We start from the raw sequence: 12,577 nt of genomic DNA, 5'->3' as shown, positions 1-12,577 counted from the left end.
TCACGTCTTGCTCTGCTACCAAATATCACTCAAGAGCTAAGCTGAGATCTAGACTGAAGTCTGGATATTAATCTAATTCTCTTTCCTTTACTCTGCTGCTTATGGCTTATCCTGAGATTTAAAGAAGTTCTGGACAGAAATGGTGGGTCTTTTGTTTCTGATGTCTCTGCTCTCTAAAGAGATATAATCATAATCCCATGGATTATGACAAAAGCCAGAGTTGGGCATGAGAAATCCTGTCTTGGAGAGGTGGGGGGAATCCAGTTAGGTATGGTGGACACCGTCATCTCAGTCAGGTATGGTGGACACCGTCATCTCAGTACTTAGGAAGTAGAGGCAGAAGGATTTAGAGCAATATTGTCTCAAAAAACAGAGTCTGGAGATAGATCTCTACAGTAGAGCCCTGCCTAGCATGTGTGGAGATAAGTCTCTACAGTAGAGCCCTTGTCTGGCATGTGAAGACCCTGAGTTTCATCCTCATCTACCCACGAGATCCTACAAAGACATACAAAAGGCCTATAGACATCCATGTCTAGGGCTCTCAACTCCTGAAGGAAAAATCCTTCAGTTTACTGTCCTGTTTCCTGCATAGATTCCCCAGTTGACAATCTGGACCATTAACATATGTTTGTCTTTTTTTCAATGTATGAGCGTGTATACAAGCACAAGAGCACACACAGTGCAGTGCGTGTGTGTGTGTGTGTGTGTGTGTGTGTGTGTGCATGTGCGTGCGTGTGTGTGCATGTGTGTGTGCGTGTGTGTTTGTGTGCGTGAGTGTGGTCAGCTCTTTCATTACATCTTGCCTTGTTTCTGCTTCTGTGCAGTTTACTCCAGACTAGCTGGCCATCAAGCTTCTGTCCTCTCTTCCTGCCTCTGTCTCCCATCTCGGGCATCTGTAGACCAGGCTGGCTTCAAACTCACAAGGACTCATCTGCCTCTAGACTGCTGAGATTACAGGTGTGTGCTATCATTCCTAGTTTTTAAGTGCCTTCTTTCTTTTCATATTTAATCCATGTAATTACCAGTTGAGTGAAGGAGATTTTTAGCAAACAGAGTGTCTTGTGACAACCGGAGTCAATACCTAGCACAAACCTGTGACATGCCACCACTGATGTGATCTCAACCCTGCCTTGGGAAAAAAAATAGCTCTTCAATGGAAAACAATAGAAAACCAGGCTAAGTCTCATACACATACATGCAAATACACACACACACACACACACACACACACACAAATTACAGTTAAATTGCATGTAGTAAATTACATATAATAGTAGGTTTAAGAGAAAGATAAGGAAGACTAGTTCTATATTTGTAAGATCTCACAAATATGTGTCTCCTGCACCTTCTTCAGGAAGCTAACAGAGGGTTTGCACCACCAAAACGAGAAAGGGGATGATGATGAGGAGGAAATAGGAGATCCTTCCAGCAGAGTACAGGGAATTCCAGGTAGCATGAGATGGCAGGATGGGGAAGGTAGGACGGTTTCCCAGAGAAAAGTGCTCCTCATGGAGCACAGGCCAGGGCAGACTCTGTAGTGTTAACTGCAAGAGAACAAAAGCTGACAAGCAACCAGTTTCCCTGGGAAACTCTGTGGCTCAGCTGTGAAAGGCATGTATGGAGTCTTAGTTTTAGCCCTGTGGTTAGAAACAAGGGGATGGGAGAAGCAGTGAGAGCAATATGGGCAGGCAAGAGGGTTTCTTCTCCGTTCTCCAGAAAAGAAGACAGTGTGCCTAAGACAGAACACATATAAAACACACGTGTTAAAAGAACCCGAGAGTTGGAAGGTTGCAGCGCAGACAGAGGATTGTCGTTTATGAAACAGCAAGTGCATCCTAAAATGTCTGTACATGCTATTTTGTAAAAATTCTAAACTCTTTTCAGGTGTGGTGCATACCTTTAATACAAGCTCTTGGGAGACAAAGGCAGACAAAACTCTGTGAGTTGGAGGCCAGTGAGTTCCAGGATAGCCAGGGCTGTCCAAAAAACAAAAACAAAACAAGAAATCAAAAAAATTTAATTTAATTTTAATAGCTACAAACATGTTGTGAGACTGAAAAATGACCAGGTAATAACAATATAGTGGTCATCTTCTCTCCAGGGTCATCCCCTTCTACCCTGTCCAGTCTTGGAAGATAGACTCCTCCTCTTGGGAAGGGCCTGATGTGTACACAGTGGGATAGTCAATTCAGGAGAAACCCTGGCCTTGGCCCCAGCCATAACCTACTTCCTCAGCATATTCATCATATGCTGGAATAAGTGACATTCAGTTTAAAAACCACGAGACCAGGATCAAAGAGGTACAAAGAAAGGTCCATGCCATAGTTAGATAAAAATTTTTTGCTTAAAAGAAAAGGTAGCTAGCAGGATGGAGGAATGATGCAGATATCAAGTGGCTAACTGGTCTACCTACCCCATACAGACTGAAGTCCTACACATCTGGAGCATCCTCAGAGTGAGCTCCAGCACCAGGCACACATGAGCTCATGTTAGTAGCTTCCTCACAGCCAAGCATCAGTCTTTCGAAAGCAATTCAAAGACACTCAAAGATGGACATCTTTTTTCCTTGGGCAAGCAACAACCCCAACTCAGGTCAAGTGGGGCACAGTAAGACACAGAGGTTCCATTCATACCTCTAGGCCACCAAACAAGACTAAGCAGTCTTTGCCTGATAGGCAGCAGTGTAGACACAAAAGATACCCCAGCATATTTGCATGTAGGCAACTATGGATCATGGATCAGTGGGTCCCACTGAGGCTCTTCATGTAATCCTGTACAATGTCTTGGGCTCCTAGGTTCAGCAGGTCTGAATACCCCCACATAAAGCTCTACTTAGCTTTTCTGCATAACACAATCTAGAAAAGAGGTGTGACGGTTAACCTTCATAGTGAACTTGGCTAGATTTGGAATCACCATCAAAACACACTCCTCCATGTATATAAGAGAATGTTTCTATAAACATTTGGGTTGTTTTTGTTTTTGTTTGTTTGGTTTGGTTTGGTTTTTGGTTTCTCTGTGTAGACCAGGCTGGCCTGGAAGAAATCCGCCTTCCTCTGCCTCTGAAGTGCTGGGATTAAAGACCACCACTGCCCTGTGAAAGGTTTTAATTTAGAGGGAAGCCCCACCTTGAATGTGGCAGCATTTTGTCAGGGGTATGGTCTCACACCCCTGCTGTCATTCCTTCTCCATCACAATGGGTCACACCTTTAATCGCTGAGCTGAAAAGAGCCCTGCCTTCCTTAATTGCTTCTGTCAAGTGTTTCAGTCATTAGCAACAAGAGAGGTAGCCAGCCAGGCACAGAGGCCCATACCTTTGAGCCCAGCAGATGAGAGAGATACTGCTTTTGTGATTGTTCTGTTCATGTCTGTATATGAACAGATATAATAAGACACAAAGAGTGAAGAATGGGGCTGGAGAGATGACTCAGCGGTTAAGAGCTCTTCCCAAGGTCCTGAATTCAATTCCCAGTAACCACATAGTGGCTCACAACCATGTGTAATGGGATCTGATAGCCTCTTCTGGTGTATCTGAAGACAGCTACAGTGTACTCATAAAATAAAATAAATAAATCTAAAAAAAAAAAAAGAAAGAAAGAGTGAAGAATGTTGGGGGCAGTAGCAGACACTTGTAATCCCAGGACTCTGGAGGCAAAGATGGGAGAATCAAGAGTTCGAGGCAAGCCTAGAACCAGACAGAGAAAGACAGACAGACAGACAGACAGACAAAGAGGAAATAGAAAGGACCACCAAAGCCCTACTAAATATATTCTATCTTAAACCCAATGTCAAAGCTGTTCCCACAGACATATCCTTAACTACAGAGTGAGGGCCTTTCTCATCCTAGACAGCCCCTCTCACCTGTATAGATACAGAACAGAACTCATATGAGGTCTAGCAAGACAGGAAGCACTGACCTGGAGGGCTAGCTAGAGATGCCCGAGCACCTATGGCAGGGACACAGTGGGGGATACTCACGGTGATCACATCCAAAATGCTGAGGAGACTGTGGACACTGTCCCCTGGCAGGACCTCTTTGACCACCACTTCGGTGCCATCCTGTGCTTAGAGAACAGATTGACAGGTGTCAGTACAGGGCAAAGAGGCCCAGCTGGCCCCCAGGACAGGTGGCATACAAGATCTGATCTTTGAGTTGATATAAAGCGGGCATCAGAGAAGAGCACACGAGCCTTGCTGGAGTCAGCAGGATTAAGAGACACCATAAACATGGCTACAGAAATAGCTCAACAGTAGAGCACTGGCTGAGCTTCTACAGAATACAGAAGTTGTGTTCCAGCACCCACTTCAGGGTCTCACAATCACTTGCTCACTTCATAAGCTTGAAAGAAGATGATAAATATTAAAATACATACCTATATACCAAACGCTGGGTGGTGGTGGCCTTTAACCCCAGCACTTGGCAGGTAGATCTCTGAGAATTACAGGCCTGCCTGGTCTGTATAGTGAGTTCCAAGCCAGCCAGGGTTACATGTTGCCTTGAACACATGATACTTACTTATATATACATTCAAGCATTATTTGTGGGTCAGGGGTATGGAAGAATAAATAATGTAAAACTACAGCTATACATTAGCTTAGCTTGTAAAAGTTGATGCGTGGGAAATCCAAGGCAAGTAAGGGTGGCTATTAACATTGTTCTCTTTTTTTTTTTTTTTTTTCCTGGTGCTGGTATTTTATTTCTTTGTGTACATTAGGCCATGAATTCGTATGGAATGGGCTCCAACAGCTCAGGCTCTTTTCCGTTAGTCCTCACAAAGTGTGCTTCTCTGGGTGGCGCAGGCTGGCGCTTCAGCTGCACCCAGGTGCCCTTCTCTTTGGCTTCCTTTTTCTTCTGGTCGTTCTCCTTCACCCGCTTCAGGAAGCTGTCTCTGCTCTTTGAGTGCTTGATGTGCTCAATCCGCACATTGATCCTCTTGGCCAGAATTTTGCCCTTAACCTGCTTGTTGACAATGATGCCCACGGCATGCTGGGTGACATTGTAGACTCTTCCGGTTTTGCCGTGGTAGCACTTATGGGGCATTCCTTTTTGAACAGTGCCCATTCCCTTGATGTCTACAATATCACCCTTCTTGTAGATTCGCATGTATGTGGCCAAAGGAACAACGCCATGTTTCCTAAAAGGCCTAGAGAACATGTACCGGGTGCCTCTCCTCTTTCCCTTTGTGTTCGTCATTTTGGCGAGTTACTGGAAGATGGCTGCGGCGGCCCAACATTGTTCTCTTAAAGGCAGGCTAAACAAACAGGGTATCAGTATTGTCTTATATCAGCTCACAGTATATTATCAACTCTGGATATGAGGTCCAGAACAAGTTCTAGTCTCTTTAAAAGTAACCTTTATTTTCTTTCTTTTTTTTCCTCTTTTTTTTTTTTTTTTTTTGGTTTTTCGAGACAGGGTTTCTCTGTGTATCCCTGGCTGTCCTGGAACTCACTATGTAGACCAGGCTGGCCTTGAACTCAGAAATCTGCCTGCCTCTGCCTCCCAAGTGCTGGGATTAAAGGCGTGCGCCACAGACACCACCACCACCACCCGGCTTATTTTCATAATATTGAATTGTCACAGATAGTGAGACCCCTAGCCCCAAATGCCCTCAAATGTCAAGTATGGCCCAGTGAGATGACTCAGCAGTTAAAGGTCCTGTCCTGCAAGACTGACAGCGTGCGTCTGACCCCTGGAGCCCCACAGTAAAAGAAGAGAACACATTTTTAAAAGCTTTTCTCTGGCCTTTACATGTGCACACCATGGCACACACAGAGAATAGTAATTGAAAATGTTAAATATCTGGACTGTTGGTGTGCATCTGTGACCCAGTGCTAGGGACAGGACAATAGTCAGATGAGTGGTGCTCACTGACAAGTCAGACTGGCCCACTTGGGGATTTCAGAAACCCTGTTCCAAAAAACAAGGTAGCCAGGCATTGTGACACATGCATTTAACGCCAGCACTTGGGAGGCAGAGGCAGCCAGATCTCTGTGAGCTCAAGACCAGCCTGGTCTACAGAGTGAGTTCCAAGCCAGCCAGGACTACATAGTGAGATACTGTCTCAAAGTGAACTAAAATGAAAAAGGTAGGTAGCCTCTGAGAAACAACGCACCCACATAAACACACAAATATGGTGTTGGCTATCCAAATGCCAACTTGATACAAGCTAGAGTCACTTGGAAAGAAGGAGACTCAACTGAGAAAAAAATTCTCCCATCAGATTGCCTGTGGGCAATGCCTGTGGGGCATTTTCTTCATTGATGATTGATGTGAGAGGGTCCAGCTCACAGCCACCAGTCACCCCTGGGCAGGTGGTTTGAGGTACTATAAAAAACACAAAATAAAACAAAACAAAGAAACAAAATCCCAGAAGGCTGAGCAAGCCCTGAGGGGAAAGGCAGTAAGCAGCATGCTTACCACAGCACAGCTTGTCAGTTCCTACATCTACGTTTTTGTCTTGAGTTCCTGTCCTGCCTTTCTTTGATGACAGACTGTGATATGGAACTATAAGCTGAAATAAACCGTTCCCTCCCCAAGTTGCTTTTAGTCATGTTTTATAACAGCAATGGGAAGCCTACCACATATACTCATGCACCTGCATGCACAGTAGAGGACTAATGAAAAAAATCCTGCCAAACCCAGCCACAGCTTCCCAATACACAGCTTAAATTAATTAGTTAAACTGACTACAAATGAGGCCACTGTAGAAAACTATAACCAAATTTAGTTATTATCAATAAAAATTACAATATTTTTGAATGAGAGACTTGTATGTGCCTAATGATAAGGATAATGTGTCAGGGGCTGGAGAGATAGCTCAGCGGTTAAGAGCACTGACTGCTTTTCCAAAGGTCCTGAGTTCAATTCCCACCAGCCAACAGATAGTGGCTCACAACCATCTGTAATGGGATCAGATACCCTCTTTGGGTATGCATGAAGATAGTGACAACGTACACACATATATAAAAATAAATAAATCTTATTAAAAAAAAAAACAAAGAAAGAAAGATAATATGTCAGGTGTGTTGGCTCAGGACTATAATCCCAGCACTCAAGAGGCCAAGGTAGGAGGATTGCCATGAACTCAATGACAGCCTGGGCTACATAGTGAGTTCTAGGTTGTCCTTGGACTATTGAATGAAAATGTCTCAATGTATGTATGTGTGTGTATTGTGTTGTTAAAATAAAAATAACAGCTGTGTTCGAACACTGAATAAGACCGTTGATTTTTTCCAAAGAACTAAGGTTAAATTTTTACACTTTTTTTTAATGTACATTGGTGATTTGACTGCATGTGTATCTGTGTGACGGTGTAGGATCCCGTGGGACAGGTGTTACAGACAGTTGTGAGCTGCCATGTAGGTGCTGGGAGGGTCCTCTTGAAGAACAGCCAGTGTTCTTAACCATTGAGCCACCTTTCCAATTCCAATACACTAACTTTTTGATGGACAGCTATTCAAAGCTTTACAATGATAGACAGCTAAGAGCTCAGGCCCCTGCCCCACCCCACCCTGGCCACTCACTCACAGCGTCTTGGATGCAGACCTCCAGCCGTCCGTCCTGAACCACATAGATGCTGATGTCAGGCTCCCCAGGTTGGAATACGTGCTCCCCTTCTTGTAGCTGCACAAAGACCATATGTTTGCAAAGTTCCAGAAATAGTGGCTTCTCAAAGTGGCCTAGAACCCTGCAACAAACAGAACAAATGCTCTCAAGGAAGAGTAAGGGATATAGGCCACTGTCCCCACTAACAATAAGGCCAGGGCTGGCCCAGAGCTCTATAAGGCTGATTCAGCTCATCTGGCATTCTAGGCAATCAGAATTTTAAACTTCTAAGATAACTAATCAGCTCGAATATCTCTCACTGTGAGTAGTAATGTAAGTCAAACACAGAACAGAAGGCAAAGCCCCTCCCAGTGATGTGGGCCATGAGGTTCAATCCTCAGAGCCCACATACCTCAGTCACTGTTCTTTTTTTTTTTTTTAAATTAGATATTTTCTTCATTTATATTTCAAATGCTATCCCCTTTCCTAGTTTCCTCTCTGAAAGTCCCCTATGCCCTCTCCCCTCAGTCACTGTTCTAAGGCTGGGAAGAGACACCACTACCCTGCAGCTCTTACAGAAGAATCCGAGGGCGTGCTTACAGGCCATTATGATCACGGTAGAAAGCATGGTGGCATGCATGGTACAGGAGCAGTAGCTGAGAGCTACATCCTGATCCACAGACATGTATGGTGGGGAGGGAGGGCTTTTGAAACCTCAAAGTCCATCCCCAATGACAAGCCTTCTCCAACAAGACCACACCTCCTAATCCTTCTGAAATAGTGCTGCTCCCTTATGACTAAGAATTCAAATCTATGAGCCTGTTGGGGCCTTTCTTCCTCAAACCACACAACATGAAGATGGAAAGGGAAAACTATCCTCTAATCTCCACACACATGCTGTGGCCCATGTGTACCTGTCTTCACTTACATACCCCCCCCCAAATAATAATATTTCAAAAGTTAAAAATAATGTACCTTTAAAAAAAAGCAAGCTGACAGAATGGTATGTGGATGTCAGCATTTGGGAGGATGAGGCACAGGATTGCAAGCTGAAGGCCAGCTTAGGCTACATAGCAAGAGCCTGCCAGGATAGGTGAGAGAGTGCTGGGGGAGGGTGTGGTGGGGGAGCCAGCTTGCAGTTTCTCACCCATACACAACTTCTCACACTTATTCTTGAGTTTGACACTGGGAATAAAAGTGCTGCCAACTATTATTGAGTAGAACAGGAAGGAACAGCTAATCGGCGAGCTGACCACCCGAGGCCAAGCACCCTGACTCTGTTGAACATTTCTGCTACCATGAAGCATGGAAGCAGCAGTCCCAAGGTGGGAAGAAAACAGACTTTGCCAACACCCCCGACATAGGAAGGCCAGGTCAAAGACAATCCAAGGAAGGAAAGTGGATGCCTCCAGAGACATGCCCTAGACAGAGCCCTCCAGCAGCCCATCCACTGACTTACCGAACATTTTTCAACATGTACAAGACTTCTGATGGCAGATGAGAGTTCTTCACATCAAACTCTGTAAGATCAGCCTCAAGCAGGGAGGGCGGAGGCTCTTTTGGCTGCAAAGTGGGATACTCTTTCTTAAAGCGCAGAATCCTGCAAAGCAGAGACACTTAAGTAAGAGATGATGGAGCCTAAACCCAATACTATTGGATACCCAATACCCAAACTTCAAAGCCTGAAGAAGCATCTGCCTTGGCGTGTCCTGACATGAGGGGAGCCACAGCAGGGGGAAGGACCTGAGGGGATCCCTTAGTACCTCTTGGCTAAAGACAGCACTTTGGTCCTCTTCCTGACTCGCTGCCGGGGTGCAGAGGTATTCCCAACCAAGGTATGGGGGAGTGTGGTCACCTGCAGAACCAAGAGAAAGACAGGGTGCTGACACTGACTGGCAAGGTCTAAGCCCTCCGCCTCAGAGTCTGTCTGTCCCCTGGACCTGGCTATGATTTGCTACCGTGCTGACCTGAGTTACTAGGTGTTACTCTCACCAACCCCCACTACCCGCCGGGTTTCTTGAAGGAGATAGAGCAGTCCAGGACAAAGGGATACCATTTGGACAAGAGCACACCTCACAGACCCATAAACCCCACAGAATAGTCCTACTGCCCTGAAGTTGCCAAGCCAAGCCTGAGGGGAGAGGGAGGAAGCAGAAGGGACCAGCTGTGGCAACTAATCAAAGGTGAACAAGGACTCAGGCCAGCCTGCTCATCCCTAGCCACCAGCCCCTGACCCTCAGTGCAGGAGGACTACAGAGTTAGGATCGAGAACTCCCACAAATATAGAAAAGAAGCCACAATGTTTTACCTTAGGATAACTGTGGTCATTAGGGATGGCACTGGTCTACCGGCGTTCCCGGGAGGTGGGTCCTTTGGCTCACCTTTCCCAATCTGGCAGTGACCACCCACCTTGGGGCAAACACAAGCCCTCTGTGCCTGTCCATTCTATACCCAGGAATATTTCTGAAAAGCACTTTCCTATCCTATTTCTTGTTAACACAAACCAGCACTTCAGAAAGCCCGAGTGTCCCTGTCCGCTAAGGCAGTTCACGTGTTTCAAGCCAGATCCACATCCACCAATACCATGCCCCTCTGGCTGCCTCCAGGGCAAGTGAGGTATTTCTAGGTCAAACGTGTTGGTTCTTACGGGGAGGTAGATAATACTCAGGATGACTTAAACCATCTCCTAAGCAGAGCAGATGGCAGCGTGTATCAGGAGCTAGAGAGATCAGGACCTTGAGGGCTTGCTAGCTAGCAGCAGATCCCCATTCCACCAAGGACTCTTCAGAAGAGACTCTCACCACCATCTTGTGCAACCCAGGGCTTCCATGAAAGTTACCTTCCTCATGATCTTCCGGCCATAAAACATTACTTTGTCTCTCTTCCGGAACCTGTACTGAGGAGTGGGTTCTGCCCGTCCTGTGAGAGGAAAGCGGGAGCATGTGAAACAGCAGGGGTCCGGGTGACTAGCCTTGAATGGCTGTATGCTGAAAATGGTTGCAACTACAATAAACTACAAGCGCAAGAAAGGCCCTGAAGGTGAAGGTGCTGACGACAAACCATGTTCTACCCTGTCCTTGGCTACCGCTCCGACAGCTGGGAAAGCAGTAACATAGACTCATCTTAGAAGAATCCAGAGTTTCTACTGTTCTTACTGGATCCTAGCTTTGGAGAGAGCAGAAAAGGCTATGGACAGACTGGGAATGTCAACCTGAGCTCCAGTAGGCACGCACATTCCAATAAGCCTTTAACAGAAGCTTCAAGAAGCTCTAAACATCTCATAGGACACAAATGCAGCCAAAGCCCCACAGCTCAGCCAGAGTCCAAACCAAGATACTCACGTAATCTTCTCACTCTTCTGTATACAAAAAAGAAGGTAATACCAACGAAGGCTAGGGTAAGGAGGGCGCCAATTCCAATCCCCATCAGCTACACAGGATGGGAGATAACAGGAGGGTCAGCAAGGCTGAACATAGCTGCAGGCCTATCAGGGCCCATCCCCTGGGCAGCCCATAGGGATTACCATGGTGGACTGGGACTGCTCCTCCATGAAATGCAGCCTCCAGGAGCTCAGGGTGGTACCCAAACAGTAGCCAGCCTGAGGAGAGAACAGAAGTCAGGCTGGACAGACAAGGGGCCCAATTTCTCAGTCTGAGCTTGATTAGAGAACAAAAGTAAGTCAGAAGCTAGGAAGGAAATCAATACCCTGAAGATTTCTGAGAACTGGGGCTTACCAGACAACTCAGCAGACCAGGCATCTGCAGCCAAGCCTGAGGACCTGAGTGTTATCCTGGAAAGTCCTACGGTCCAAGACAGAACAGACTGCCATAAGCTGTTCTCTCACCTCCACACTATGTAGATGCTATTACCTTCTCAAAGTTACACACATATACAAAGAAATGTAATAACTTGATTTATACTTGTCTTTTTTTTAAACATTTGCTTATGTAGAGTGTTCTGCCTGCATGCCAGAGGAGGGCACCAAATTTCATTATAGATGGTGATGAGCCACCATGTGATTGCTGGGAATTAAACTCCAAATCTCTGGAAAAACAGCTAGAGTGTTCTTTTTTTTTTAAGTATTTTTATTAGGTATTTTCCTCATTTACATTTACAATGCTATCCCAAAAGTCCCCCATACCCTCCCCCCCACTCCCCTACCCACCCACTCCCACTTTTTGGCCCTGGTGTTCCCCTGTACTGGGGCATATAAAGTTTGCGTGTACAATGGGCTTCTCTTTCCAGTGATGGCCGACTAGGCCATCTTTTGACACATATGCAGCTAGAGTCAAGAGCTCTGGGGTACTGGTTAGTTCATAATGTTGTTCCACCTATAGGGTTGCAGATCTCTTTAGCTCCTTGGGTACTTTCTCTAGCTCCTCCATTGGGGGCCCTGTGATCCATCCAATGTGATCCATGCTGACTGTGAGCATCCACTTCTGTGTTTGCTAGGCCCTGGCATAGTCTCACAAGAGACAGCTATATCTGGGTCCTTTCAGCAAAATCTTGTTAGTGTATGCAATGGTGTCAGCGTGTGGAAGCAGATTATGGGATGGATCCCCAGATATGGCAGTCTCTAGATGGTCCATCCTTTCGTCACAACTCCAAACTTTGTCTCTGACAGCTAGTGTTCTTAACCTCTGAGCCATCACTCTAGCCCAATAACTATATATATATATTTTTAAATTTTGCTTGTTTGGTTTTTTTCTTAAGATTTGTTTGTTTGTTTTTTTGTTTAAAGTATATGAATACACTGTTGCTCATACACACCAGAAGAGGGCATCAGATCCCATTACAGATGGTTATAAGCCGCCATGTGGTTTTGGGGAATTGAACTCAGTACCTCTGGAAGAGCAATCAGTGTTTTTAACTGTTGAGCCATCTCTCCAGCCCAAATAACTATATTTTTAATTTTAGAAAAAAGATCAATTCTTGCAGGGGTGCTGAGACCCTCTGAGCTCAACTGTAAGGACAGAAAAGCAGCACCCTGTCTCTTTTGGCACTGGGATGGGTAGCACTTTGCTACTGGCAAAT

At 45.6% G+C, this 12,577-nt stretch overlaps 1 protein-coding gene and 1 pseudogene across 19 annotated transcripts in view; both read right to left on the bottom strand.

The window, feature by feature from the left end:
• Positions 1–12,577, bottom strand: part of Pnpla7 (patatin-like phospholipase domain containing 7) — a 78,083-nt gene that overhangs the window by 62,898 nt on the left and 2,608 nt on the right. For 8 of the 19 annotated variants that reach the window (XR_001782552.2, XM_006498017.4, XM_006498020.4 and 5 more), the window contains 7 exons: positions 11,067–11,141; positions 10,885–10,972; positions 10,383–10,462; positions 9,307–9,398; positions 9,003–9,143; positions 7,522–7,685; positions 3,976–4,061 (listed from right to left, as the gene is read on the bottom strand). Coding sequence is in view for 15 of the 19 variants with exons in the window: in XM_006498020.4 (XP_006498083.1) it covers positions 3,976–4,061; positions 7,522–7,685; positions 9,003–9,143; positions 9,307–9,398; positions 10,383–10,462; positions 10,885–10,972; positions 11,067–11,141 (726 nt within the window). In the remaining 4 variants the exon portion in view is untranslated. Of the gene's footprint in view, positions 1–3,975; positions 4,062–7,521; positions 7,686–9,002; positions 9,144–9,306; positions 9,399–10,382; positions 10,463–10,884; positions 10,973–11,066; positions 11,142–11,277; positions 11,402–12,577 lie in introns of those variants that run through there. The other 11 variants (XR_001782553.2, XM_030250966.1, XM_017318029.2 and 8 more) reach the window with 5 other exon arrangements.
• On the bottom strand, positions 4,676–5,228 carry Gm13370 (predicted gene 13370; annotated as a pseudogene).

Source organism: Mus musculus, chromosome 2 (assembly GCF_000001635.26).
Source record: "Mus musculus strain C57BL/6J chromosome 2, GRCm38.p6 C57BL/6J".
NCBI lineage: Eukaryota > Metazoa > Chordata > Mammalia > Rodentia > Muridae > Mus > Mus musculus.
The sequence above is the reverse complement of the archived record's forward strand: the minus strand, read 5'-3'. Positions and strand labels throughout refer to the sequence as shown.